This window comes from Cervus elaphus, chromosome 3 (assembly GCF_910594005.1).
Source record: "Cervus elaphus chromosome 3, mCerEla1.1, whole genome shotgun sequence".
NCBI classification, from domain to species: domain Eukaryota; kingdom Metazoa; phylum Chordata; class Mammalia; order Artiodactyla; family Cervidae; genus Cervus; species Cervus elaphus.
The window spans coordinates 42,498,917-42,526,724 of record NC_057817.1 but is presented as its reverse complement, the minus strand read 5'-3'; the positions used below and the strand labels follow the sequence as shown (position 1 = coordinate 42,526,724).

The 27,808-nt window shown below is 42.4% G+C and overlaps 1 protein-coding gene across 11 annotated transcripts in view; it reads right to left on the bottom strand.

Moving 5' to 3' along the window:
* Positions 1-1,515: 1,515 nt before the first annotated feature.
* The window catches only part of BEST3 (bestrophin 3), a 53,965-nt gene continuing 27,672 nt past the window's right edge, over positions 1,516-27,808 (bottom strand). For all 11 annotated transcript variants that reach the window (XM_043887388.1, XM_043887398.1, XM_043887408.1 and 8 more), the window contains one exon: positions 1,516-7,897. In XM_043887388.1, the coding sequence (XP_043743323.1) occupies positions 6,976-7,897 (922 nt within the window). In that variant the 3' untranslated portion in view covers positions 1,516-6,975. The remainder of the gene's footprint in view (positions 7,898-27,808) is intronic.

Sequence of the window (27,808 nt, the reverse complement as noted above, 5' to 3'; positions counted from 1 at the left end):
GAAGAGAGTGACAGATGGGTGGGAGAGGATGGAGGGGCCAGTCTCCCACCTCCCAGCTTTAGCTAAATGCCTGACAGTCTGCAGTCACTAATGTTTCATGAATGATTTGAGTAAAAGTTCAGCTGGTGCCATTATTCAGAACTTCACTAATCCTCTGATGTTATTCTCCTGGAAGTGCTGGAGAACGTATAAGGTAGAGAGACCTGTGAGTTTGCTTGGCCCATGGACAGGAGGTAGAATGATCCTACCCATTGTAACTATTCTCTACTGAAAAATAAAATGCCAGATTATCTATATGGTTTATTTGTTTGATCCTAAGTAAGACATATATAAAGACCAAAGCTGGATCAGGTGTCAGTCCATGGTCTAGCAGTTTATTGGCACAAACTCCTGAATAATATTTGGCATAATATACTGTTGTTGCCCTTTATATAATATACGTTCTGAGAAAATTATAGTCATGCTAGCAATGATGTTAAATTACTCTTACAGGTAAGAGCCATCCATGGAATTCTCTAAGGGTGAACCTCAGGGTTTCCATCTAGTTTTTCTGGATTTGACATATTGTTTAGCATCATGGGAGAAATAGTGATTCATTCCTAGTTTATACACAGAAAAAGAATCTAGCCAGTTGCTGGGCTCCTCTGTTGTCTTGTGGTTCTGCTTCCTCCTTTAGCACATCTCTCTTCATGCATCTGCTTGGCGGCTGTCTCATCTTTACCTTTCTGTTGTTATTTAGTCACTAAGTCGTGTCCGACTCTTTTGCGACCCCATGGACTGTGGTCCACCAGACTCCTCTGTCTATGGGATTTTCCAGGCAAGAATACTGGAGTGCGTTGCCATTTCCTTCTCCAGAAGTTCTTTCCAATCCCTAGATCAAACCTCTGTCTCCTATTGGTAGGCGGGTTCTTTATCACTGAGCCACCAGGGAAGCCCATCTTTCTATTGGCCTAAATTAAATTTCCTAACCTGAGTATTTGGGGCTCCATGGTTGTTGTGACCATCTGTCTTGTACATTGCAGGATGTTTAGCAATATCCCTGGCCTCTACCCGCTAGATGCCAGTAACACTCCCCAGTGTGACAACACATCTCTAAACATTGCCAAATATTTCCTGGGCACAAAATCACCTCAGGTCAATAACCACTAGCTAGACAAAGAACTTGGGACACATCAGTGTTTCTGTTCAAAAGCTATTTTAGAAATGTTCTTATCCATCTTCAGGATACAAGATACAACAGGCCTTTTGCTGCTTCTGTTAGGTAAATGTCTTACACGTATGTGTCAGTCACTAAGTCATGTCTGACTCTTTTGCAACCCTATGAACTGTAACCCACCAGGCTCCTCTGTCTGTAGGATTTCCCAGGCAAAAATACTGGAGTGGGTTGCCATTTCCTTCTTCAGGGGATATTCCCCACCCAGGGATCGAATCAGTGTCTGCTGTATTGCAGGCAGATTCTTTACCATTGAGCCGCCAGGGACCACTAGCTGGTCAGAAAAATGGTTCCAGGGACTTTCCTAGTGGTCCAGTGGTTAAGACTCCATGGTTCCAGTGCTGGGGCACAGGTTCGATCCCTAGTTGGGGAACTAAGATCCTGCACGGCACACAGCCAAAAACAAAGTGAAACAAACAGAAAAGATGGTTCTAGGTAATCATCTGGCCAAATCTACTTGTGGTGAAAGGAGAACTGAGGCCCATTTTCTGAACTAATTCAGAAACAAAACACAAAAACAAAATCTCCACACAGATTTAATAGAGTAATTAAGGTCAATGTGTTTTTTGTGCCCCTGTTTTCCAGGGTAATTGCTTCAGTTTTCTTTTTGCCACAGCTGGGGTTGTCTAAGATTCGCAATACAAGAACAATCTTGGTATTCTTGAATGGCTTCTTTTGACTCAATAATCATTGCCATGAAAATACTGTCCTAAAAATTAGGGTTCATAGAACCAAGAAAAATGGAAAGCATGTGAAAGGATTGACGATCTACCTGAGATTGTTTGAAAGACAAAATGAGGAAAATCTTTCGTTATTCCTATTGACACCACAGCACGGGCACATCAGAAAATGACTGAGGTTGGTCGTGTAGAGGATGATTGTGAAGAGGGAAGGGAATTAGATTTTAATTTTGCTCTTGTTTAGAAATTTCTTTTATAGTTGTAGTTATTATTCACTCTTAACTGATATAGGGCCAGGTTTAGGAAGATTGATGCCCTAAGAGGGTCTTCTAATTGCAAACCAGAGATGTTAAATCCTCGGGCCTCCCTGGTGGTCCAGTGGTTAAGAATCTGTCTGCCAATGCAGGGGACATGGGTCTGATCCCTGGTTCAGGAAGATTCCATACGCAAAGGGGCAACTAAGCTTGTGTGTCACAATTACTGAGCTGTGCGCTCTAGAGCCAGTTCTTGGCAACAGGAGAAACCACTGCAATGAGAAGCAAGTAGAGAGAAACTGCCACTCCCCAAAACTAGAGAATAAAAAAATCAAAGAAAGCAAAACAAAAAAGAAGGTTAAATCCTCTAGAATTGTAGTGAAAAGGACAAATGCAATTGATCATTCTCTAGTTCCACTTTTTTTTAAATTAGATTAGAACATCTCCATGTTCTAATTCTTTTTTTTTTTTTCCTGGCTGCACTATACAGCTTATGGGATCTTAGTTCCCTAACTAAGAGATCAAACCCACAGCACCTGCAGTGGAAACTCAAGAGTCTTAACCACTGGACAGCCAGGAAATTTTCTAGTTCCACATTTTGATTGAGAGAATTGATATGTAAAATGGGTTAGGGGCAGAGTTTGTCACCATGGTGATGAGGCTGGTCTATTGTGGGGACTGAAGGAATGAGAAAAACTGGAGAAAAGGAGGATGTATGAGACATCAAGAAGCATTTGGGGGGAGGAAATGAAGTCAAAAGAGAAACTGGAAGCTTTCTGGATGAAGGAGATTAGAATCCTGGAAAACAGGGGATCCTGATAAGCAAATGACTGATGTCTTTTTTTCTGCAGTTTGTGCCAGATCTATGGAGACATCAATTCCCAGTCAGACCCATCACCCACACAGTGCTGCCTGGGGCTCCCTGCCTTTCACATAAACTCCCTCAATTTGTCACGATGGCCAGTGAGGTGGGGCAGAGAAGAACCCATTTCACAGATAGGAATATGAGAGACAGAAGGAGGGGGCTCACTGAATCACTGAAGTTCACAAAGCCCCTGGGAGACGAGCCACACACTGGGCGTCTCTGTCATACCACATGGCTGCCTGGCCTCAGCAAATTCTCAGACAGCAGAGTTTATGATAGGAAGATCTCAGAATGATGACTGAGGATTGAATCAGTTTCTCTGGAGAAGGAGGAAGCTAGAGGGGGAAACACTTAAAAAGAGAGGTGTACGAAGGTTAAGTGAGTTTTTTCTTTAGACTAATGGTAAATTATATATTTCTCCATTCTATTTAAAATATATTTTCCAGAGTTTAGCTGAGCTGGGCTGCAGTGGATGCCTGGAGTAGTGAAGGCAGTGACCCAAGAAATAGACAGGACCATTACAGAGAGGAGAGAACAGCCTTCTTTGTTTTGGAGTGGGCAGTTATCCCTAAATTCTTAGATGACAGAGAAAAAGCTCCTGGGCCTTTATCTTTACTGACCTGTGGACCCAAGCATCAGGGCAGAGTTGTCATTTCTGGAGAACAGAAGGAGAATGCAATAAGTAGGGCTTGGCCTCATTGCACCTCTGGCTTGCGGATTACATTTAATGCAGAGCAGAGCTGAGCCTGTTCTTGGAAAGGATAAGCCCAAACGACTAAGCTGCTGGTTGTTATGAACATTCATCCAGCAGGTGGAAGTTTCCAGAATTTAGGTGAAAATGGGCTTGGCGGACAATAAAATCAGGCACAGGAGAAGAAATTATTTTGTTTTTGCCACTTCGGTCTGTCTCCATAAACTCACTTTATAGGGAATTTCTTCATCTGATCTAGGCAACTGTTGGCAGGAATTTATAGCTGAATTCAACCACATGGACTCATTGAAGGAGCCATTATTTAGTTTTCAGTGCAAGGAGGAAATAGAGGCCACCTCAAATTTTGATGAAATACTGAGGAAGTTAAATAATTCTTTGGACAAAGGTGGAGGGAGCCAAAGATAAATGAACCCTCCTAGTCCTCCACAAAATGTATGATTCTAGTTGTGTATAATTTATCACCTTGGATTTAGGGACAGAAATTGATTATATTTCAAAAGCAGCTAAGTAGAAGCTTATTTGAATTTGAGCAATAGATAAAGCCAAAGAGAAGAGATTAGAAGATTTAAATTGAAACATACAAGAAAATAGCATTTAGAGATCGGAAGAGGGACACCCCTTGTGGTCCAGTGGCAAGAACCCGCCTTCCAAATCAGGGTACTTGGGTTCCATCTGTGGTCAGAGAACTAAAATCACACGTACCATGGGGCATCTAAGCCCACGTGCTACAACTAGAGAGAAGCCTATGCTCTGCAACTAGAGAAGCCCATGTGCTGCACCTAAGACCTGATACAGCCAAATAAACAAGTAAGTGTTTTAAAGAAAAGAGTGTGGGAAAGGTTAGGGATCCTGTGTTATAGCTGTGTTGCATTGGGGCCTGACTTCATAGTCTGTAGATAATGCTTCAGGAATGCAGGTACCTTTCCCAGGTGTAACACTGTTGACCAATATAGAGAACCATCAAAGGATACCATTTCTTCCAATGTTATGACCTTTTAGCTCTTCGCAAAAAGTTAGTTCAAGTAAATGTCATTGCTGTCATGCTGCTGGGGTGGCCGGTTGGGTGCCATGTCTTGTAAAAACGTGCTATGTATAACACTGCTTGTTGGGAGAAGTTGGGGAAGGGAGGTGAGGGTTCTGTTAATTTTCTTCTGTCACAGAAATGAAGAGGACCATGGCTAGGCTTCATGCTGGAACACTGCCCTCCTGTGTGCATGCATAAAAGGTCAAGGTGGACTTCAACGGGGAGGACTGGGACAGGCCTCCAAGGCTGGAGAGTCTTATGCCCAGCTCCCGTGGGGCATCCTCCAGAATTCTGGGCAAAATGCTGGCAGATTCAGGGCCCTACAGACAACATAGAAGAGGGATGAAACATGCTGGACCAGAGTGTGGGCTCTGAGTCAGAGAGACCTGGGCTTGAATCTGAGCCCTGCCATTTCCTAGTTTGGTCATTTTAGTCAAGTTATTTCTCTGAAGCCTCTGTTTTCTTCATCTTTAAAATGGAGATAGGGACTTCCCTGGTGTTCCAGTGGTTAAGACTCCATGGTTTTAACTGCAGGGGGTTGAGGTTAATCCCTGGTCCAGGAACTAAGATCCCACATGACATGCAGTCAAAAAAAAAAAAAAAAAAAAAAAGAAAGAAAGCAAACAAGCATTGGTCTAAGGTATATTATTTGAATAAGAGAATAATAACTAACATTAAGAAACAAAAGACTTCTTTAAAAAATAGATTAAAAATAGGTAAAAAATAGAACCTATGGCTGATTCATGTTGATGTTTGACAGAAAGCAAAAAAATTCTGTAAAGCAATTATCATTCAATGAAAAAATGAATAAGTTAAAAAAAACTAAAAAATAAACGGGACTGTCAGAGCCAAGGTTAAAAAAAAAAATAATAGAGCTAATAGTATATCAATTCATGGGATTCCTGTGAGGATTAGTAGGATTATCTGTGAACTTTACATGCTATTGTGAACACTCAATAAGTGGTAGCAATTAGGATTATTTTGTTTCTTAAGCTTGCAGTCAAGCTTCATCATATGACCGAAATAGAGCAGTATTCTTTAGACATGGCCTTCCGGGCAAAGTTGGGAGCCCCCAGCAGATAAGACCAAGAACTCCTTGGAGGAAGTTAGTCAATGTCCCCTCCCCATTGTGATCCTGGACTCCCTAACCTCCCAGCTCCAATACCCTACTTCATCCCAGACAACCTGCCAGACACAGGAACTGGTCCCGTGTTGTGACATAATGGGGATTTTTACTTAAAAAGTCGGAGTGGAATGGTTTCAAACCTTGTTATTTGCTTCTGAAGCATTTGGTTATGCAGCTCTCATGCCCTCATGGCTTCTCCAGTATTCAGGACCTAAGACTGGCTGCAGAAGGAGACGGCCGCGGCTGAGAGGGGGTGGTGGGGAACAGAAAGCTCCCACGCCCCTTCCTGTGAGGCTGCGAGAAGTCAGGCTGGGTGTACTGACACTTTAATTGCTCCCTCGGAAACTTTGCCAAAACCTCCTTGAAAATCATGGCAGGAGTAAGCAACAGAGTCGGCCGGAGAAAACATTACAGCCTGAAAGTGGGGGATGGACTAGAGTCACTGGAGAGGGAGCAAGACTAGGGGCACGAGAAGGATAAAAGGATGAGGAAATAAAGGCAGATGAGAGGAAAATTAAGTGCTGAAAATTGAAACGAAAATTGAAGGGAGATGGAGCTTCCTGATGCTGATGAAACTTAAGAATTAGGAAATGATAATAGTTATAGAAAGCGGAGTGAGATGGTGAGAAAGCCTCACACAGGGAAATTGGCATTAGGAGGGGGCTTTTGAGGCATCATATGATCCATCTCCCTGTCTTTATAACTGAAGAAAAGAAGAAACGGGGGAAAAAAAGGGGAAGAGAGAATCATTGATCTCCCTTTTGGCAAAACTAAGGGATCAGACTGCGATCTATAAAGCCTTTTTCAAAGCTTAACAATCTATGAATTTATAAGGCAATCTATGAATTTATAATTTATAACAACCTATGAATTTATATGATTCCTTATTTAAGGTACATCACTGTGGTCTGTGTAACTTCCATGAAAGTCACTTTGTGTTAGATAGCATGAATGTGTTTGATCTTCCCATAATGTCAGTATCATAATGCCCTTCAAAGTTTTAAGTAGCTTACACAGCATGATCATTTCAAAAAAAATTGACCAGCCCCCAGGTATGTTCTGGAACTACCGCTTGAACTTTTGGGGAAGTAAGACTCTAGGCTAGAACCAGGTCCTAGAATGTTCTGGCCTTCCCTTGGGAGACTCCTCCGTCTGATCATTGTTGAACTCTACAATATCCGTTTCTTTGGTGTCCAGGTTTTCCATTAGATACAGCACATCAGGAGAGACTCGAGGACCAGCCGCAAAGGTGATTCCACTGGTCTCTGAGGATGTTTCTGGGTCCAAGAAAGGAAGTGGCTCAGGGTTCATGGGATCCAGACTCAGGCGTGCCAGGGAGGTGCGGCTGGACTCCAGGAGCCTCCACTTTTGGGGGGACTTGTCCTTCTCATGAGGGTCTTCCTCAGAGGCAGACTTGAGGCTGCTTTTCTCAGCTTTGGCTGGAACAGTCTGGGAACGAGGGTCCCTGGGAGGCACCCCTTTCTCGGAGGAGAATGGGACCGACCCCACAGGGTCCTCCTGCTGCTCAGGCCTGCTGGGCTGAACCCCTGTAAAGTCGGAGCTCTGGATGGAGGCCGTGGAGTCACGGTGGTCGTACTCTGCCACAGGCACGAGTGCTTTGGTGGCTGTGGCCAGTACCTCGGAGACCTGCGGCATTTTGGTGGGGGAGCCCCTCACACTGGACTGTGGACTCAGGCTGGTCTCTCGGATGGTGGACAGCTCTCCCAGGCTGGAGTGCAGCTTGGGACTCCCCTTTGGAGACCGGGGGTGCTTCCCGGCGGCCGAGGCACGGTGATGGCTCCTTGGAGGCACATCCAGCAGATCCCTGGTTGGGCTGAGGTCGCTCGGGGGGAAGAACATGGAGCTGTCGCTGGCCTGCCTCCCGTAGCTTCTCCTCCTGGGGCTTGAGGCATGTTCGTGAGCGCTCAGGAACCTCTTGACTCTTCTAATCACCGAACGGCGATGACCGTGCTTCTCAAAATCCCACAACCACTCGTCACCCGGCAGGTCGGACCCAGACAACCTGAAACACAGGAGGACAAAATGCAGGCAGAGCAGCTTCAGGGGCTTGACCTTGGGGCCAGAGTCTCAAAATTAAGGACCGAATTTGATATTTTCACATTACAGATTTTGAAATGGAGGAGGGAGTGAGGTACTTTAACGTGAGATAATCTAGCAGAGGTTCTCAAACTTTTGGGTCACCTTTTACACTTTTAAAAATTACTGAGTACCCTGGAGAGATTGGTTTATGTGGTTATAGCTACTGCTCTTTACAGTGTTGGAAATGATGACTGAGGACTATAAAAAAGCGCAAGAATGTACAAGCGCACATTCCATGAACTCAGTGACGACATCATCACAAAGCATGTAGCCTCTGGAAAATTCCATTGCATACTCACAAAAAAACAAGAGTAAAAAGGGCATATAACAGTTTACTGTTATTATGAAAATAGTTTTGACCTTAAGGACTTGGATCTCGGGGTCTTGGTTCTTGGGGGATTTCCAGAGGTCCCCTCCCAGACTTGGAGAATCACTGATCTAGAAACTTGGACATTAAAAAAAAAAAAGATATAATATGTGTTCTTTCTCTTTTGTTACAGGTGAACTAAAGCCATGTTTTCCCAGGGTATATATAACCCCCCAAAACAATGGATCCTAGCTAAATTCAAGACAATCCAGACAACAGCTAACATTTACTGACCATGCACCTCCCATGTCCTAATTCAATCAATTATCACAGTAATCGTATGTTTGTGTTGTTATTATTCACGCTCTGCAGGTGAGGAAACTGAGGCCCTAGAGATTCATTAAGACTATATACAGTTAGTGAGGGCTAAACCCAGAATATCTGACTCCAAAACCTTTGTTTTTTTCTCCTAATAATCCATTTGTGTATACTTTGTAAAAGTTGGTGGAAGTTAATGTATGATTAGACAGAGGAAGTATATTCAGGGAATGTTTGAAATTAGACATTAAGCTTTCATTCTTAACAGAAGTGGAGTGCTAATTCTGTATGCATCACAGACATTTTAACCCATAGTAACTGACTGTAAAAAGAGTATGAAGCTAACTAAGCCTTACTTGCCAATTTGTTGCCCTCCAGCACTAAAAACAAAAACCAAAATGGTAGCTCAAGAACTGCCAAACAAAACACACTCTGCCCCTCATGTACACGCCTTTCTATTTGCACAAACAGAACCTCTTGCATCTTGTTTTCCATCAAAAATTTCAACTATGGAATCTGAAATAAAGTTAAGGAAAAAGACATTTGCATGACATGACAGCAACAAATAATTGTTACAATGGTCCTCTCTCTCAAACATGTGTCGCCTTAAAAAAATTATAAGTACTGTAAGCGCCAAAGCCTTTGTTCTTAATCCCTTCTATATGAAGTCTGCTATGTAAGTGTCAAACGTTGAGGTAGGGCCCAGGGACAAAATAACATGGACAATATATTCTTTGCACAGAGGTCTTTGATATCGTTCCTTGCCCACGCTTTGTGTTTCTGTACTCGTGGAAGGAGTGCATCCCTGGAGGGGGTATGGACTTGCGATGTGGTTGGGCTCCACTGGTGATTAAGTCTGGTTGATTTGGTATTTTGAAGAATACTCTGTTGAATTTTTAACCTTGAGACATAAAATAAATAATCCTGGGCTTCCCCGAGGGCACTAGTGATAAAGAATCAGCCTGCCAATGCAGAATGCAGGAGGAACAAGAGATGCAGGTTCGAATCCCTGGGTCTGTAAGATCCCCTGGAAGATGAAATGGCATCCCCCTCCAGTATTCTGGCCTGGAGAATTCCATGGATAGACGAGGCTGGAGGGCTACAGTCCATGGGCTCGCAGAGTTGGACATGACTGAGCACGCACACGACTGAGCATGCACACGTGTACGCGCAAATAATCCTACCATGTTTAACCTTCTCCTTCAAGGCTGAAATAAATGGATGATTGAAATAACAGTAAGGGATACTGTTCAGTAAGGTAGGCTCCTGCCTTGTATCATGTGGTTATTTGTCTCACATCTCCGTGAACGTGCAGTCTTCTTAAGGAAACTCCAGGAAGAACTACTTAAAGACTTGCCCTTATACAGATGCTCCTGCTGACACTGGGAGCAACAGTGACCTGGCCATCCCATTCCAGTGTTCGCACTGACGTCTGCAGTGACAAGATGCTAAAACTGGATGCGTTTTATGAGACACAGAGGAAAAAATTGGAACAGCATAATATTGGTGTAACCTGAAAGGGCAAAGTGGGTGGCCAAAGAAAACGTCATTCCTCCATGTTAATGAATAAAAGATGGATGATTGTGATGATTAACTGGCTAAATGTGGTGGGATGGCATCCGATTACCACCTTGTACTGTTATTCTAAAGCCCTGGCAGTGCCCTTGGCTACCAGATAGCCTTCTGGCCCAGCCTCCAGCCGGCACAGCTCAGATTCTGTTACATTGACTTGAGAAACGCAGGTTCATGCTTCAGCAGCCTTGGTGACACTCCTTGGTGCATTTCATTAGGTCAGATCTCCATTAGGTCAGTCATACTCCAGGAACCCATTTAGTTACAGAGGACACGGGAGCAGTGGATCCCTGAGATCGCCATGCTGGACATGCCCTGGGAACTGAGGTGGACCTGACAACGTCTCTTTATAAGACAGGCCTCTGTCCTCCATGTGGGATCTTGACTTTTTATTTGGGGTTTGTTTTCCTTAAAGTGAAAATGTTAGTCACACAGTTGTATCTGACTGCTTGCCACCTCATGGACTGTAGCCTGCCAGGCTCCTCTGTCTGTGGGATCTCCCAGGCAAGAATACTGGAGTGGGTTGCCATTCCCTTCTCCAGGGGATCTTTCTGAGCAAGGGATTGAACTCAGGCCTCCTGCATTGCTGGCAGATTATTTACCGTCTGAGCCACCAGGGAAGCCTATCTTATTTACTTCTTTTTTCCCCCTTAACTACTTCCAAGCCACACAAACTTGTAAGAATGACAAAATCTTCTAGGAAAAAATGTTAGTATTATTATTACTTCAAAACTTCATGAACCCTATAGAAAAACCTTTCTAAGTATGCACTGATGTAGTGGATGTATACACTCAACTGAGGCAAAGGATTAAGGCCTTGGGTCATACATTGGAGAAAAACAAATCAGTTGTAAAGTGTAAACGCCAGAAAGGTCAGTGTTCTTGCTGCTCTTCTGCTGATTAACCCGCTGACATTGGGCAGGATTACCCATGAGGTCCTATTGCACCTTCCTGCCTCTGAGACTGTGGTATGGACATGTGAGATTTATCCACATACCTCACTGAATGCATTGAGCATCTATCACAAACACATTTGTTGCCTTAAACTCTATATAACATAATTTAAAAGGAGGAAGAAGACACATTTATAAATAGCTAAATTGGGGACAAATTACATTAAAGAAATATTTATTTGGTTGTGTGGGGTCTTAGTTGCATCACTTGGCTTCTTTGCTGCGACACATAGGCTCAGTAGTAGTGGGGCACAGGTTTAGTTTCCTGAATGCATGTGGGATTTTAGTTCCCTGACCAGGGATCGAACCTTCATCCCCTGCATTGCAAGGCAGATTTTAAACCACTATACTGCCAAGGAAGTTCCCAGAGTAAGTTGTTGAGTTGGTCTTTGATACTGCATTGGAATCAGATAAACAGAGAAGGGAAAGAATATTCCAGGTGGAAAAAGTGACTTGAGCAAATGAGACGGCAGGGAACTTTAGGTGTTTGTGAATAGGAAATACTCGGATTTGTGTCAAGCACAGAATAGTGTCAGGCGTAAAACTGGTAGTCCTGGACTGTATTATAAAAAGTCACATATACCAAGTAGAAGGATTAGGACTTTACCCCAGGGGCAGTGGGCAGCTGTGGGTTGTCTCTGCGAGTGGAGGGCCTATCTAGAGTCGTGTCATTTGGTGGACATGTCCCATGGGAAAAGCTACGTGGAGAGCAATACTGTTGAGTGTTCTCATCCAAAAATGCTTTGGATAAGAAATCTGAGGTGGGAAGTTTCCATACCATTAGTCAGAGAGACCTCTTAGTGGGTCTTTGGAAGAACACTTGGTGGTCTGTGATCTGGGGGCAGTTTTACGAACCTCACGCTGGAGTGATGAAGGAAGCCCTCCTACTCTCCATGTTACCAAAGAGCCAAAGCGAAACTCCCCTGCACAGTGGACTTAATGACCTTTCTTCCAAATGTTTTTGTGATGGAAGATTTCATTGCCAACCCCCAAGGCCCATCTCCTTTCTCTGACAGTCATGGTTCCCCATACAACGACAGAAACTGTGGTTTGAGAATAAAATGGTTTAATGATTAAAATATGCAGAATAGGGACTTGCCTGTGGCTAAGACTCTGCGCTTCCAATGCAGGGGACCTGGCTTCAATCCCCGGTCCAGGAACTAGATCCCACAACTAAGAGTCTGCATGCCATAACTAAAACCCAGGGCAGTCAATTACATAAAAACAAGCATTTAACAGATGCAGAATAGAATATATTAAAGATTCTTTATTCCCAAGTACCTTCTAAGTCTTTTTAGACTTTCTTCTCCTTATTTGGTTTTTAAAATGTACCTTTAGTACAGGATAAGTACAGTCCTGAGGCCCAAATATAACGCCACTTAAAATGCCCCAAAACAGTTATAGCAGAAACATTATGTCATAGAATGTAAGCACCCTCATTTTATTGCTATATATTAGAGAAGGTCAGCTGAAAAATCTAAGTCTCATGTCCTGGAATTCGCTCGGACTGAGATAGGCAGGTAATTAGAGACCGGAGGACATTCATGGAAAGTGCCATGAGGCCATTAGTGTCCAGAGGATGGAATTTGAGAATTACCTCTGTGGTGAGGAGGATAATTTATTTCAGGAGCTTGCAGAGCCAGGATGACTGCTGCCCAGGCTGATGCTAACTAGCTGTGTGACCTTTGGAGAGTCACTTAACCTCCCTATGGCTTAGCATCATACTTGAGAAACTAAGTATGATGTATGAGAATCTAAGCATGACAACAATACTCAACTTGTTTTACAAGGGTGTTTGCAAGTTCAAAAGGAATAATATATGTGGAAAAGCTTTGAAGAGTAGACGATACAAAAAGGACTCTGTCAATGACTGGCAAACTTTCAGAGAGGATTTCTAAAGCACCACTGACTACATATGATTGGAAGAAATAATAGAGTCTGTCTGAAGGTCACTCCCTTTTCTCCTTAAGAGTGTCCTTTAAAATGTTACTACACCTCCAAGCTGCCACCTAACAATTAACATGTTGGAAGGGATGCCTACTGTAGTCATTTAATGATGAGATGAGGATGTCGAGTAGATGGAGGGCAAATGTAAGGATAGGAGGAACTGGGTTTTTTGCGAGAAAGTTGATAAAACCAATCAGATGGTGGGAATGCCCTCACTTGCCTCCCAATATTGTTTTTGGTGCCATTTGCAGACATTGTCAAATCCCGCCAAAAAAAAATTTATGGCACAATATAAATGATCAGTGTAGAAAAAGCAAGAATGAGAAAGGTTGTGACTTGTATTGGGCTATTTTTGAAAGGGAGGAGGAGTATACATCGGGGAGAGAGAAGAGGTTATATTAAGCTCAGCAGGTTAGTTGGTTCTGGAAGGAGGGAGAGCATGCATTATTTCTACAAGTCACATCTACACGTCAGAATTGGGATGTATTCTTAATTTAATCTCAAGGTAAAGAAACAGTTTTAAAAATACCTACTAAGGACTTCCCTGGTGGTCCAGTGGCTAAGAATCTGCCAGCCAAAGCAGGGGAGATGGGCTCAATCCCTGCTCCAGGAAGATCCACATGCTGCAGAACAACTAAAGCCCATGCGCCACAGCTACTGAAGCCCACGCTCTAGAGCCTGTGCTCCACGAGAGAAGCCCCCGCAATGAGAAGCTTGCACACTGCAATGAAGAGTAGCCTCCACTTGCTGCAGCTAGAGAAAGCCCGAACAGCAACGAAGACCTTTTGCAGCCAGTAAATAAATAAATAAAAAATAAAGTGATAAAGGTTTAAAAAATATCTTTTGGATACCTACAAAACCACCAACTCCACAGTCTCCCTGGCCAATAACTAATATCTGAGGGCTCCGATATAATTAAGGCCTCTTGAAAAGGTGCTTGGGTTGCCCAGGGGTACAGAAGAACACTTGTCACTTCCTGTTGCCACAACAAAGAAGAGGCTGGGCACAGGATGGCAGGAGATGGCAGCTGACATCCAGACTTCTTGGGGTGTGTCTAACATGGAAAGACCAAAACAGCCCCTACGGCTTGAAAGTTTTAATGTAGTTTTTTTCAAAGCAAGCCTTTTGCAAAGCAAACCCCTTCTCTTTAGTGTGATCAGGTAAATATAGAATTTCAAACAATAAAACAAGATGATGTTTATCTTTCTTTCTTTGTGGCCACTTTTGAAGTGGTATTTTGACAATTTAAATTAAAATAATAAGAGGTCATTTGAGCAGAGCTGAAACGAGGACTTTAGGAAAATGATATTTAAAAAGTGGGCTCTACGTCTCATGTCAGATTTATTGTTTTCAAATTGTGAGTGTCCTCAAAGTCAAGCAGCTGCCTTGGAGGGAGCCAGGGATTTGCCTGAAAATCTATCAGGGGAGAGATACGTGTGCAGGGGTGTTTATTCATGGGCAAAGCAAATGTACTCTTCAAACCCATTAGAGGTGCACACTGTTATTTTTAACCTTTTGCACTGCAGAATCCCTGTCAAAGCTAACCAGGGATTTATAAAAGGAGTAAAAACCCTCATGCTAAGCTGACAGAGGCAGGCTGACAGAGGTTGTAGTCACCCAGCAACCTGCCTGCCTGCTCCTTCCCTGATGAGAGAGTTTTAAGCCGTGAAGCATCATGGGAGGTTGCTGAGCCCAGAGAGCGGGCCATCCTCCGGAGGCCTTTCAGTTGCCTCTCTGCTAGTTTGGACCAAGGATTATGGCAAATCTGGTTAAATAACAGGCACATCCAGCCTCACATTATCACTTTGTTTCTGCTGACCCATTCTATCCTGGCTGTCGCAAGAAGAAATTGTGGCCCAAAGTTACAGTCCTCACCTTTCAAGACTGTTGTATCCTATGTGAGTTTTGTTAGAAAAGGACATGAAGCTGTCTGTACCCCTCATACCACTTAGGGAAAACTAAGCATCAGCAGTGACCCTGTGTAGGTACATGAAAAAATCCCTGAGCAAGTTCTAAAATTACAAACTTAATGCACGTTCACATCCTTGGGAATTTCCATCTCTCCTTCCTTTTTGGTACATTAAGTGAAAATCAATGTTCCAAGAATACATTTTTGTTGAAGTTAGTGATTCAGATTTTGATATACTTTTGGTTGTTTATGGAACAAGCATGCAATAGTACATATGTATATATATATATATATGACTATATATTTTCTTGTTAAGTTAAAATGTTTGAATATAGTTGGCTAAGAAGGGATTACTGAATAAAACATCCATCTAGAAGTATATTTAACCACATTTTGACACAGTCTGCTTGCCTGAATACATATTTTGAAAATTTGAACTAATATCACTAAGAATACTTCCGAATGTACTATACTATCCTAAATGCTTTGTGCACATTAAATACATATATGTATAATTGCAGAAAAGTAACTGTATTATTTCTACATATTTTTAGAACTTTTGGAATGATTTCCGGGTATGTGGTTGTAGTTTGACAGAACTGAATAAATCTTAAGTCCTCAACTCCTAACCAGAAGGAACTCTAACAGAAATTTGAACACCTCTTCTCTTTATTACGGGCTTCCCTGGTGGCTCAGATGGTAAAGCATCTGCCTGCAATGTGGGAGACCCAGGTTCGATCCCTGGGTCAGGAAGATCCCCTGGAGAAGGAAATGGCAACCCACTCCAGTACTCTTGCCTGGAAAATTCCATGAACGGAGGAGCCTGGTAGGCTACAGCCCATGGGGTCGCAAAGAGTCGGACACGACTGAGTGACCTCCCCCTTCCCTCTTTATTAGGGCTTCCCAGGTGGCGCTAGTGGTAAAGAAGCCACCCGCCAATGCAGGAGACATGAGACTGGGGTTTGACAGCGTATTAAAAAGCAAAGACATCACTTTGCTGACAAAGGTCCATATAGTCAAGGCTGTGGTTTTTCCAGTAGTCATCTACTGGATGTGAGATTTGGACCATAAAGAAGGCTGAGTACCAAAGAACTGATGCTTTTGAAATGTGGTGTTGGGGAAGACTCTTGAGAGTCCCTTGGACACCAAGGATATTAAACCAGTCAATCCTAGAGGAAATCACCTCTGACTATTCATTGGAAGGACTGATGCTGAAGCTGAAGTTCCAATACTCTGGCCACCTGATGTGAAGAGACGACTCATTGGAAAAGACCCTATGCTGGGAAAGATTGAGGGCAGGAGAAGGGGATGACAGAGAATGAGATGGTTGAATAGCATCACCGACTCAATGGACATGAGGTTGTGCAAGCTCCGGGAGATAGTGAAGGACAGGGAAGCCTGGCATGCTGCAGTCCATGGGGTCGCAAAGAGCTGGACACGATTTAGAGACTGAACAACCTCTTTGCTAAGTGGATACTTAATTGACTTTACAGACCGATTCCTTGAGAACACTACCGATGTGAGGAAGTTCTGACATATCTGAATCATGGCAAAAAGCCCAATACAACAGTGATTTTTGAAGAGGACTTCAGTCAGCAGGTTTAAGGTTGCCAGACTGAGAGCTGCTCTTAGATTAGCAGCACCCTGTGAGCACAGCTCCACGTGGATGCCCCTCACAACACGCTTGAGTGATTCACTTCTTAAGCAGCGCAGCCTCTCTTCTCCAGAATTTCAAGTCCTTTAGTTGTTATGGATGAATATTTTGTTAGGGTTTTTCCAATACCTTTAAGGGATCTTTGCTGCTTTACTCTTGGCTGCTTTGATTTCCAACATAGGATTAAAGGGAGTTACGAGACCTCAGGTCTTTAATTTCCATGTATTCCATCCCTCAGAGCCTTAAAAGTATGTGTAATAGATAAATCCAAGTATCTAAAAAATAGTAAGAATTTCGGAGTGAACTCATGATGGTAAAATGTGAAGACAAGCATTCTCCCTCAAGCTAGCTGTGGTGGCCTGGGCCTGAATCTTATTTTTCATTTGCTTAAAAGAGAGATTATTTTCAGCAAAGTTGACTTGAGTGTGAATATTCTAGGTTTGATTTGGTTCAGTTCAGTTCAGTTCAGTTCAGTGGCTCAGTCGTGTCCGACTCTTTGTGACCCCATGAACTGCAGCACGCCAGGCCTCCCTGTCCATCACCAACTCCCAGAGTTTACCCAGACTCATGTCCATTGAGTCGGTGATGCCATCCAACCATCTTATCCTCTGTCATCCCCTTCTCCTCCTGCCTTCAATCTTTCCCAGCATCAGGGTCTTTTCAAATGAGTCAGCTCTTCACATCAGGTGGCCAAAGTACTGGAGTTTCAGCTTCAACATCAGTCCTTCCAATGAACACCCAGGTCTGATCTCCTTTAGGATGGACTGGTTGGATCTCCTTGCAGTCCAAGGGACTCTCAAGAGTCTTCTCCAACACCACAGTTCAAAAGCATCAATTCTTCAGTGCTCAGTTTTCTTTATAGTCCAACTCTCACATGTATACATGACCACTGGAAAAAACATAGCCTTGACTAGACGGACCTTTGTTGATTTGGTTAGGTGAGGTTTATCAAGCGTTAAGTGTCTGCTACTGCCTTAAGAAGACCTAATAATGTTTCCATGTAAGAGTTTGGGTATCTTTTCTTGATGTGCATCTTATGGACAACTGTTCTTTTGGTTGCTTGTGGGTGCTTTATTAATCTTGATTACTAGTGTTTCCATGGTTAAGCTAATGAAACAATGCCTCAGTCAAAATATCAGAACAGAAAGCATTCTAGATTATGACAAAGTAGAAACTAAAGAGCTTCAGTTGAAATCATCTTAGGTATGGTAATGGGAATGAAGTTCAAATAGGAAAGACTCTTTTTCATTGTTCAGTTATTTCATAGAATGGTTTACTAAGTGGAAATCAGAGGCTGTATAATAAATAACATGGTTTATTAAATGCTCAAGACAAAAATATCTATGAAAGCATTTCTATTCTGGGTGCTAAGCACAAGGATTGGGAGATGGAACTTCAGCATTGGTTTGGTGTTAGAAATTATAAAATGCTGTTTTAAAACAGAAGCCTTTAACACATCTTTAAAAATGTTTAAATCAGATTCAACAGAAGGATGAGCTTTGTCAGTTGCATCTTTCTTTGAATTAAGATATGATAAGGGACTTCCCTGGTGGTCCCAAGGCTAAGACTCTGCGATCCCAGTGCAGGGGGCCTAGTTTGATCCCTGGTTAGGTAACTAGATCCCAAATGCCACAGCTAAGAGTGCCCATGCCACAACCAAGACTGGGGGCAACCAAATAAATAAATAGAAATAAACATTAAAAAAAGACATGATGAGGGTTGGATGTGGTGGGAACACGTTCCTGCGTCACTGGCTGCACAGGTACCACTTCCCCTTGCCGTTTGCAGCATCCATCCTCAGTCCTTCCCTCCAACTCGGGCTCTGAGGCCCCCCTGCTCGTGAGCAGCCCCAGCCCCTGCTGCCCCCCAGGTTTTCTCTAGGCCCTTCTCTGTTGATTCTCCTGGCTCCCATGTCTTCCCTCCCCTCTCCCTTCACTCTAACTGTCCTTTTTCATTCCTTTTTCAGAGTGAGAAGAGACATTGATTTGTTTTTTTATTATATTTTACTTCATCTTATAAAGGCTTTAAGATGGCAAAATCCCATGGATGGAGGAGCGTGGTGTCGCAAAGAGTAAGATAAGACTAAGCAACTTCAGTTTCACTTTCTATAAAGATAATATAATGAAATAATATCTAAAGACAGGGCTAGGATAAGGAATGGGCTTCCCAGGTTACTCAGTAGTAAAAAATCTGCCTGCCAATGCATAAGATGCAGTTTAATCCCTTGATTGGGAAGATCCTCTGGGAAAGGAAATGGCAACCCACTCCAGTATTCTTGCCTGGACAATCTCATAGACAGAGGAGCCTGGAGGACTACAGTGCATGGAATCACAAAAGAGTCAAACATGACTTAGTGACTAAACAACAACAACAACAAAGAATAAGGAACACTAACAAGATGAGACCAACAGGGTACCTAGAGATACAGGCCAAAAAATCTCACAGACTGACTAAAGGTGGGCTATGGATTTGGTTTTCAGTTTTCAGTAGCCAAAATGAAAAGTCCATCATCAATTATAAGATCCATAGTCTGTAAGAGAAATAGTGTAAGAGTTACCTATAAGAGGCAAAGCTTCTTTTTCTCCCCATTGATGGCTGAGATAAATTTTTCTGTGGGTCCTTTGATAAAAGGGATGCTAAATCATACAGTGGACAGTACTACAGTAAATACCATAGACAGTCTTGGTGGATCTGTCCAGACAAGACCAGGGCATAGTAGCGAAGTGAAGTTCTGTAGAGATTGGTTAAATAATTCCAAGCATGGGTGGTAGCGTAGGGAGGGCAGATTCCCCTTCTCCTGTAAACATGTTTCCCATCCTAAAATTTTATGAAACAATTAAAAAACATGACATTGTCTTTGACTTTGTGTCTCATTGGATACTGTCTAGTGTATCTCCTCTCCACAATCCAGAATTCTCAAAAGAAGAGTTCATGTATAGTTAATGAGTTAAGGAATTATTTTGAGTTTTGGGTCTCTTGTTTTTAAGGCATGAAAGTGGTATTGTGGGTATGAGTGGGAAGGTGTATGAAACCAGGTTGGCCATGACTTGATAACTGAAGGTAGGTGATGGCTACCTGAGATTTACTATAGTTTGTTTTCTACTTCTGTATATGTTTGAGTTTTTTTATTATAAAATTATTGGAAAAATAGGTTACATTGGCAATCTTGATCTCCTTGCTTCCCAATCACCCCTCAACCTGCTGTAATTTAGCTTCTGCCTCACACTCTCACTTAAGTCTCCAATCGCTTTAAAATGCAAACTCCTATGGTGTTTTTCAGGCTCCATGTTGAGACTTCCACCCTTGGTCTCTAGGACAGGGCATTCTCAGGGATCTTCTCCTGCATCTGTAGTGAGCATTCCTACTCTCTTTCAAGGACCCCTTTATTCTGGTCACCCTTTAAGTGACAGTGTTCTAGCCTTTGTATTCTGGCCTACTCACTTGACCTGGTTCCTGGGTGCTCCCACCCACTCTTTGGGTTCTAACACACCCACGTAGTGATAACAGTTAAAAGCATCCCTCTGTGCTTTTGTCTCTGTGCTCCCGGCCTGTTGGACATCTCCATGTGAATTGCCCATAAATGCCTTAAATGCAACCCATGTGAAAGGAAGCTGGCTCATATTTTTCCCTTTCAGCAGCTCTTTCTCACTACTCTCTATCATCCTTAGTTCATTACCAATCACTCCATCATTTTAAACTCCTTCTCCTCTCTCAAATCTGTCCCTTTTGCCATCTCCACTGTCAACACACATTGAAGCATTATGCTACTTTGGCCCTTATGCTTTCCTGTCTAAACTATACCAGTGGCCTGCTCACTGGTCTCTCTGACTCTAGTCTTATCCCTAGGCATCCATCTTTTAGCCAGTTGCTAGGACAACTTGTTGAAAACACGAATGTGACCATGTCATTTAATAGCTTTGGAAAAAGGCTGAAACTCTTTACTCAGACTCTAAAACCTCTATGATCCTTCCTTATCTCTCCCTCCAGACTCATTTCTTGGCTCTTCTGCTTTGCATATCAAATTGTTATTTTAATAGAAACACGTTTCGCTGGTGGCTCAGAAGTAAAGAATCCTCCTGCCAATGCAGAAGACGCAGATTTGATCCCTGGGTTGGGAAGATACTCTAGAGAAGGAAATGACAACCCACTCCAGTATTCTTGCCTGGAAAATCCCATGAATAGAGACACAGAGTAGAAAAATCACTGCCAGGGGCTAGGAGCTTGGGGGAAATAGGGATAAAATAGGTAAAAAGGTATAAAGTTTCAGTTGTAAGATGAATCAGGTCTGAGAATCTAATTAAAACACGGTGAATATAGTTGATAACACTGTATCATGTAATTGCAATTTACTAAGACAGTAGAACTTAAAACATTCTTACCAAAAAAAAAAAAAATATGTGAGGTGAAGGATTTGTTAATTAATGAGATGGGGGAATCCTTTCACAATGTATACATATATCAGATCACCACAATTACACTTTATCTTATAATTTTATATGTCAACTCCATTGCAATAAAGCTGAAATTTAAAAAAATTGTTGCTTTGAATACACTATCACTCCTTTTTGTCTTTGCTCATACCTAGAATGTACTCTCTGCTGCATCCTCCCACTTCTGTCTATGTGCTATATGCAAATTCATTCTTTTTTTTTTTTTTTTTACTGATTTTCTTTTTTTTTTTGACTGTGCTTTGTGGCTTGCAGGATCTTAGTTTCCCAGCCAGGATCAAACTTGGGCCCTGGCAGTGAGAGCACCAAGTCCTAACCACTGGACCACCGTGGAAATCCTTCCAAATTCATTCTTTTTTAAAATCTTATTTTAATTTTTAAAATTAGACTGTAGTTGATTTGCAATGGTGTGTTAGTTTCAGGCGTACAGCAAAGTGAATCAGCTGTATCTATCTATCTATCTATGTGTCTCCACTCCTTTTTAAGATTCTTTTCCCATATAGGCCATTACAGAGCATTGAGTAGAGCTCCCTATGCCCTGCAGTAGGTCCTTAATAGTTACCTGTTTTATATATAGTGAAAGTGCTAGTCACTCAGTCGTGTCTGACTCTTTGCGGCCCCATGGACTACATGTAGCCTGCCAGGCTCCTCTGTCCATGGAAGAGTCCAGGCAAGAATACAGGAGTGGGCAACCACTTCCCTTCTCCAGGGGATCTTCCCCACCCAGGGACTGAAGTCGGGTCTCCTTCACTGCAGACAAATTCTCTACCATCTGAGCTACCAAGGGAGACCGTATAGTCGTGTCCAAATTCACTCTTAAAGATGCATATTAGGGACTTCTCTGGTATTCAGTGATTAGCTCTGTGCTCCCAATACACGGGATGCAGGTGTGATTCCTGGATGGAGAATTAAGATCCCACATGCCGCATCTCGCAGTCTAAAGAATAAAAATTTTAAAAATGAGATGCATACTACATTCCCCAACTGAAAGGGGCTTTCTTTGACTTATCAGACCCCATGAAGTGTACCTTCACTGTATTCCCATAAAACTCTCAGCATTTCTCTGTCACTGCATTTACCACATTGTTTTATAAGTAGTCTCATTATGTCTGAGAGCTTAAAAGACATGTTTTTTTTTTTTTTTTAATTTGTTTTTGTTTTTGCCTATTCCTAGCATCTGGCATAGAACCTACCATATACTAGGCCCTAAAAGAAAATTTTGCTTGAATAAATGAACATGTAAGCTCCATATGTGAAGACACAAGGAAAATGAAAATTTAAATTTGCACTTGAGATAAAAATGAGGAGAGGAATTACTTTATTTCAGTAATGTATATTTGAAAAATGTGTAGAAAATAGAGCAATATTTTGAACATGTTCCTGAATATAGAGAACAAAGAAATTGTCTCCAAGGAGTTTCCTTTTTATGTGGAAATGTGTAGCGTGCTAAATGTGAAAAAATGTATGAGGCAGAGTAATTTCTCAGGTTGCCCTTGGATAGTAATATTGTTATTTAGTTATTGAAAGACATTGCCTCCATTTTGGAATTTCTGAATCATGGGAATTGTGATTACAAACCTGAAACACTGATAGGAAAAGATGAGGGAAATCTGATTTCTGAATTAAATATGCTGTGAACATATATCTTAAAAAGAATAAGGAAATTAAAAAAAATATTCAGGAAGGGATTTTAAATGACCATTGAGATGTTTGCATCCATACCATGCTGACATCTAGTCTTCATCCAAATGCAAGAAAAACTTGGCTCAGTCATCATCAACCGCCTGTGCTACAATAATCCTTACTTTTACTGTCTTTTCCCTGAACCTCACTCAGATGATTTACTTGGTATTGATGTTGTATTTGGTGAGTGAATAACTCAATGCTTAGCGAATCATCTTTTAAGATTATAGAAGACACCTATTATCTTCGCCAGCCCAGCAGACCATTCACCCTTCTCCTATAATAGCACCTTCATCTTTCTTGCCAGCATCACCTGCTCCATATTGTTGGTTGGAGCTGACCATACCCCTTGGTCCAAAGATGGATGCCTGCAACAATATTAGCTAATCAAAATATCGTGTTTTCTTGTTGATAGTTATTGGTTCAGAAACAGATATGTTCACCAAACCTAGCCAATCATAATGAATCCAGTACTTCAGTCTTCAGAGTTGGAAAAGAGATGTGGTTTTTCCACAGCATTTGTTGAGAAGATAGGTCATACACCTGGAGCTGCTGGCTACCATCTTGTCTGTCTGACATCAGGAGGGGAGAGCCTGCCTGGAACCTGAGCCAGTGGAGAGAAAAGGAGAACTGAGAGAGAGGGCAATGCAGGTCTTGGTGACATACGTGAGCCTCTGGACCGGGCCACATCCAAAGCTAGGCCACTTTCTGGATGTGACCCAAGAAATCCCTTTTTGCTTAATCCCAGCTTGAGTTGGTTTTCTGTCATTGGCAACCAGAAACATCTTGTCTAATAACATACTCATGGGAGAAAGTGATGCTAAAGGATTAAAGAGCACATTCACATTCTTGCTGACTTCCAAAACCCTGAACTCCTGCAGTGACCTTTCCTGATTGTGAGGCCCCCCTTTAGGGTCCTCATTCGTGCAGAAAGTCAAGACCAAGTAAACGTTTGCCTAGTTGTTTCTTGAAGAATTAGTTCTAGTGGAGTCCAGTTAAACATATCACAAAAACCTCCCCTAAAAGACCCTAGGGGGTCTGCGCCTGTGAGTAAATAAGCTATAGTAACTAGTAGTAAATAGGCCACCTTAATTAGTAGTAAATAGGCCATTATAACTAATAGTAAATAGATTAGATCTGATAGACAGAGTGCCTGATGAACTATGAACAGAGGTTCGTGACATTGTATAGGAGACAGGGATCAAGACCATCCCCAAGAAAAAGAAATGCAAAAAAGCAAAATGGCTGTCTGAGGAGGCCTTATAAATAGCTGTGAAAAGAAGAGACATGAAAAGCAAAAGAGAAAAGGAAAGATATACCCATTTGAATGCAGAGTTCCAAAGAATAGCAAGGAGAGATAAGAAAACCTTCCTCAGCAATCAATGCAAAGAAATAGAGGAAAACAATAGAATGGGAAAGACTAGAGATCTCTTCAAGAAAATTAGAGATACCAAGGGAACATTTCATGCAAAGATGGACTCAATAAAGGTCAGAAATGGTATGGACCTGACAGAAGCAGAAGATATTAAGAAGAGGTGGCAAGAATACACAGAAGAACTGTACAAAAAAGATCTTCACGACCCAGTTAATTGTGATGGTGTGATCACTCACCTAGAGCCAGACATCCTGGAATGTGAAGTCAAGTGGGCCTTAGGAAGCATCACTAGGAACAAAGCTAGTGGAGGTTATGGAATCCCAGTTGAGATATTTCAAATCCTAAAAAATGATGCTGTGAAAGTGCTGCACTCAATATGTCAGCAAATATGGAAAACTCAGCAGTGGCCACAGGACTGGAAAAGGTCAGTTTTCATTTCAATCCCGAAGAAAGGAAATGCCAAAGAATGTTCAAACTACCGCAAAATTGCACTCACAAGCTAGTAAAGTAATGCTCAAAATTCTCCAAGCCAGGCTTCAGCAATATATGAACTGTGAACTTCCAGATGTTCAAGCTGGATTTAGAAAAGGCAGAGGAATCAGAGATCAAATTGCCAACATCTGCTGAACATTGAAAAAGCAAGAGAGTTCCAGAAAAACATCTATTTCTGCTTTATTGACTATGCCAAAGCCTTTGGCTGTGTGGATCACAATAAACTGTGGAAAAGTCTGAAAGAGATGGGAATACCAGACCACCTGACCTGCCTCTTGAGAAATCTGCGTGCAGGTCAGGAAGCACCAGTTAGAACTGGACATGGAACAACAGACTGGTTCCAAATCGGGAAAGGAGTACGTCAAGGCTGTATATGGTCACCCTGCTTATTTAACTTATATGCAGAGTACATCATGAGAAACGCTGGGCTGGGAGAAGCACAAGCTGGAATCAAGATTGCCAGGAGAAATATCAATAACCTCAGCTATGCAGATGATACCACCCTTATGGCAGAAAGTGAAGAAGAACTAAAGAGCCTCTTGATGAAAGTGAAAGAGGAGAGGGAAAAAGTTGGTTTAAAGCTCAACATGCAGAAAACTAAGATCATGGCATCAGGTCCCATCACTTCATGGGAAATAGATCGGGGAACAGTGTCAGACTTTATTTTTTTGGGCTCCAAAATCACTGAAGATGGTGACTGCAGCCATGAAATTAAAAGACACTTGCTCCTTGGAAGGGAAGTTATGACCAACCTAGACAGCATATTAAAAAGCAGGGACATTACTTTGCCAACAAAGGTCCATCTAGTCAAGGCTATGGTTTCTTCAATAGTCATGTATGGATATGAGAGCTGGACTATAAAGAAAGCTGAGCACTGAAGAATTGATGATTTTGAACTGTGGTGTTGGAGAAGACTCTTGAGAGTCCCTTTGACTGCAAGGAGATCCAACCAGTCCATCCTAAAGGAGATCAGTCCTGGGTGTTCATTGGAAGGACTGATGCTGAAGCTGAAACTCCGGTACTTTGGCCACCTGATGCGAAGAGCTGACTCATTGGACAAGACCCTGATGCTAGGAAAGATTGAAGGCAGGAGGAGAAGGGGAAGACAGAAGATGAGATGGTTGGATGGCATCACTGATTCAATGGACATGAGTTTGGGTAGGCTCCGGGTTTGGTGATGGACAGGGAGGTCTGGTGTGCTGCAGTTCATGGGGTTGCAAAGAGTCGGACACGACTGAACGACTGAACTGAAGTGAACTGAAATAGGCCATGGTAACTAGTAGTAAATAGGTCATCTTATCTAGTAGTGAATATGCCAACTTAACCATAGGATCTCTCTGACAGCTGGTAACTGTTTGCTTCATTCTTACCTCCCGGTTCACTTTCAAGCATTTATTTTCTGTGACAGATTTCCAGGCTTAGTTAAATTTGAAAAATAGCTTAGACTTGTTCAATCTTCCTGTGCCAAAGTTTGACATCCACAAATAAGGGATCTGTACCAGTTGATAATTATAATGCTTTTCAGTTATTTATAGAGTGTTTTTGTGCTTACCATCTTGTTTAATCTCCCCAATAATCATTTGGATTATGTATTTTCTCCAAGGTCTTATAAATCCCTAATACTATGTTTCTATGTTTAGAAATAGGAGGAATACATATTTTTGTTTTATTATTAATATTTTTTGGCTGCGCCACACAGCTTGTGGGATCTTAGTTCCCTGGCCATGGAGTGAACCTGGGCCCTTGACAGTGAAATCATGGAGTCCTAACCACTGGATCACCAGGGAATTCCCAAAATACATATTTTAATATTTTCTAAAGAATACGGACACTTGCATAGGAATGTGAAATTATAATGATTAAGATGAATATGTAGATCAGGATTAAATCTTGAGACCAAAAAAAAAAAAATCTTCATTTTATGAATGCATACTCAATTGTGTCTGACCCTTTGTGAACCCATGGACTGTAGCCCACTAGGCTCCTCTGTCCATGGGATTCTCCATTCAAGAATATTGGAATGGGTTGCCATTTCCTTCTCCAGTGGATCTTCCTGACCCAGGGATCAACCCAGGGATTGAACCCACACCACCTGTGTCTCCTGCACTGGTCAGCAGATTCTTTACCACTGAGCCACCTGGGAATGGACGCAAGTGGCTCTGGCAGTCCAAACAGAGTCATCACGATGACTCCCCAGCCCTATCAGTGGTGCTGGTCTCCTTTCTTTTACAAGTCAGATCTTCAAATTCTTTGCATTAATCAACGACGGGAGAGGAGGGGAAAGTTAAAGCTTATAGAGTGATCTAAAAACAAACTGACAGGAAAACATCTATTAATTTTCAAAACTGAGAAGATTGCCAGATATCTGTGACACTACCCCTGCAGTATATATTACAAAAGAGTGAGAAGTGCGGACAGCAGGGAATTGCTATTTATAGAGACTGAGCAACCTGCTGGGGTGGGGATGAGTACCTTGGTCAGGAGGAGACCCTGGACAGGAGGGCCAGGCTTAGCGGGCATCTAGAAGTAGAAACAAGGCCAGCCTGGAGTAGCTACCTTTACCAAGCTGTGCTTGGAGAGCAGCAAGGCGAGTTTCTTGACTCCTACGTTGACTCATTATTTGCCACAACGCCTGAAATTATACTTTCAGTCATGTTTTTCTTTGAGCCTTCAAGGGATTTCAGCCTCAGAGGTTCTAGGGGCCCTGGGAGACATTCAGGGCTTCCCAGGCTCAGTGATAAAGAATCCACTTGCAGTGCTGGAGATGCAGGAGACATGGGTTTGATCCCTGGGTCAGGAAGATCCCCTGGAGGAGGGCATGGCAACCCAGAACAGTATTCTTGACTGGAGAATCCCATGGACAGAGGAGCCTGGCAGGTTACAGTCCATGGGGTCACAAAGAGTTGGACATGACTGAAGCGAATTAGTGGCAGTATGGACTGGATTGAAGCTAAATTTTCTCATATTAGTACTAATAACAAGACAACAGGCCCCAAATGGAGTCACTTATGCTAAGCACCATGTCACGAAACCAAGACTTAATTAGTTTTCCCAGAAATGGAATCTTAAGCCAGTCAATCAGGAATTGCCTGATCAGCACTGGTTAGGTATTCTGCCTGTTAGACCCCTGCTGTCTCCTACAGGAAAGTGACCTTGCAATAAACAGCCCAGTTTTT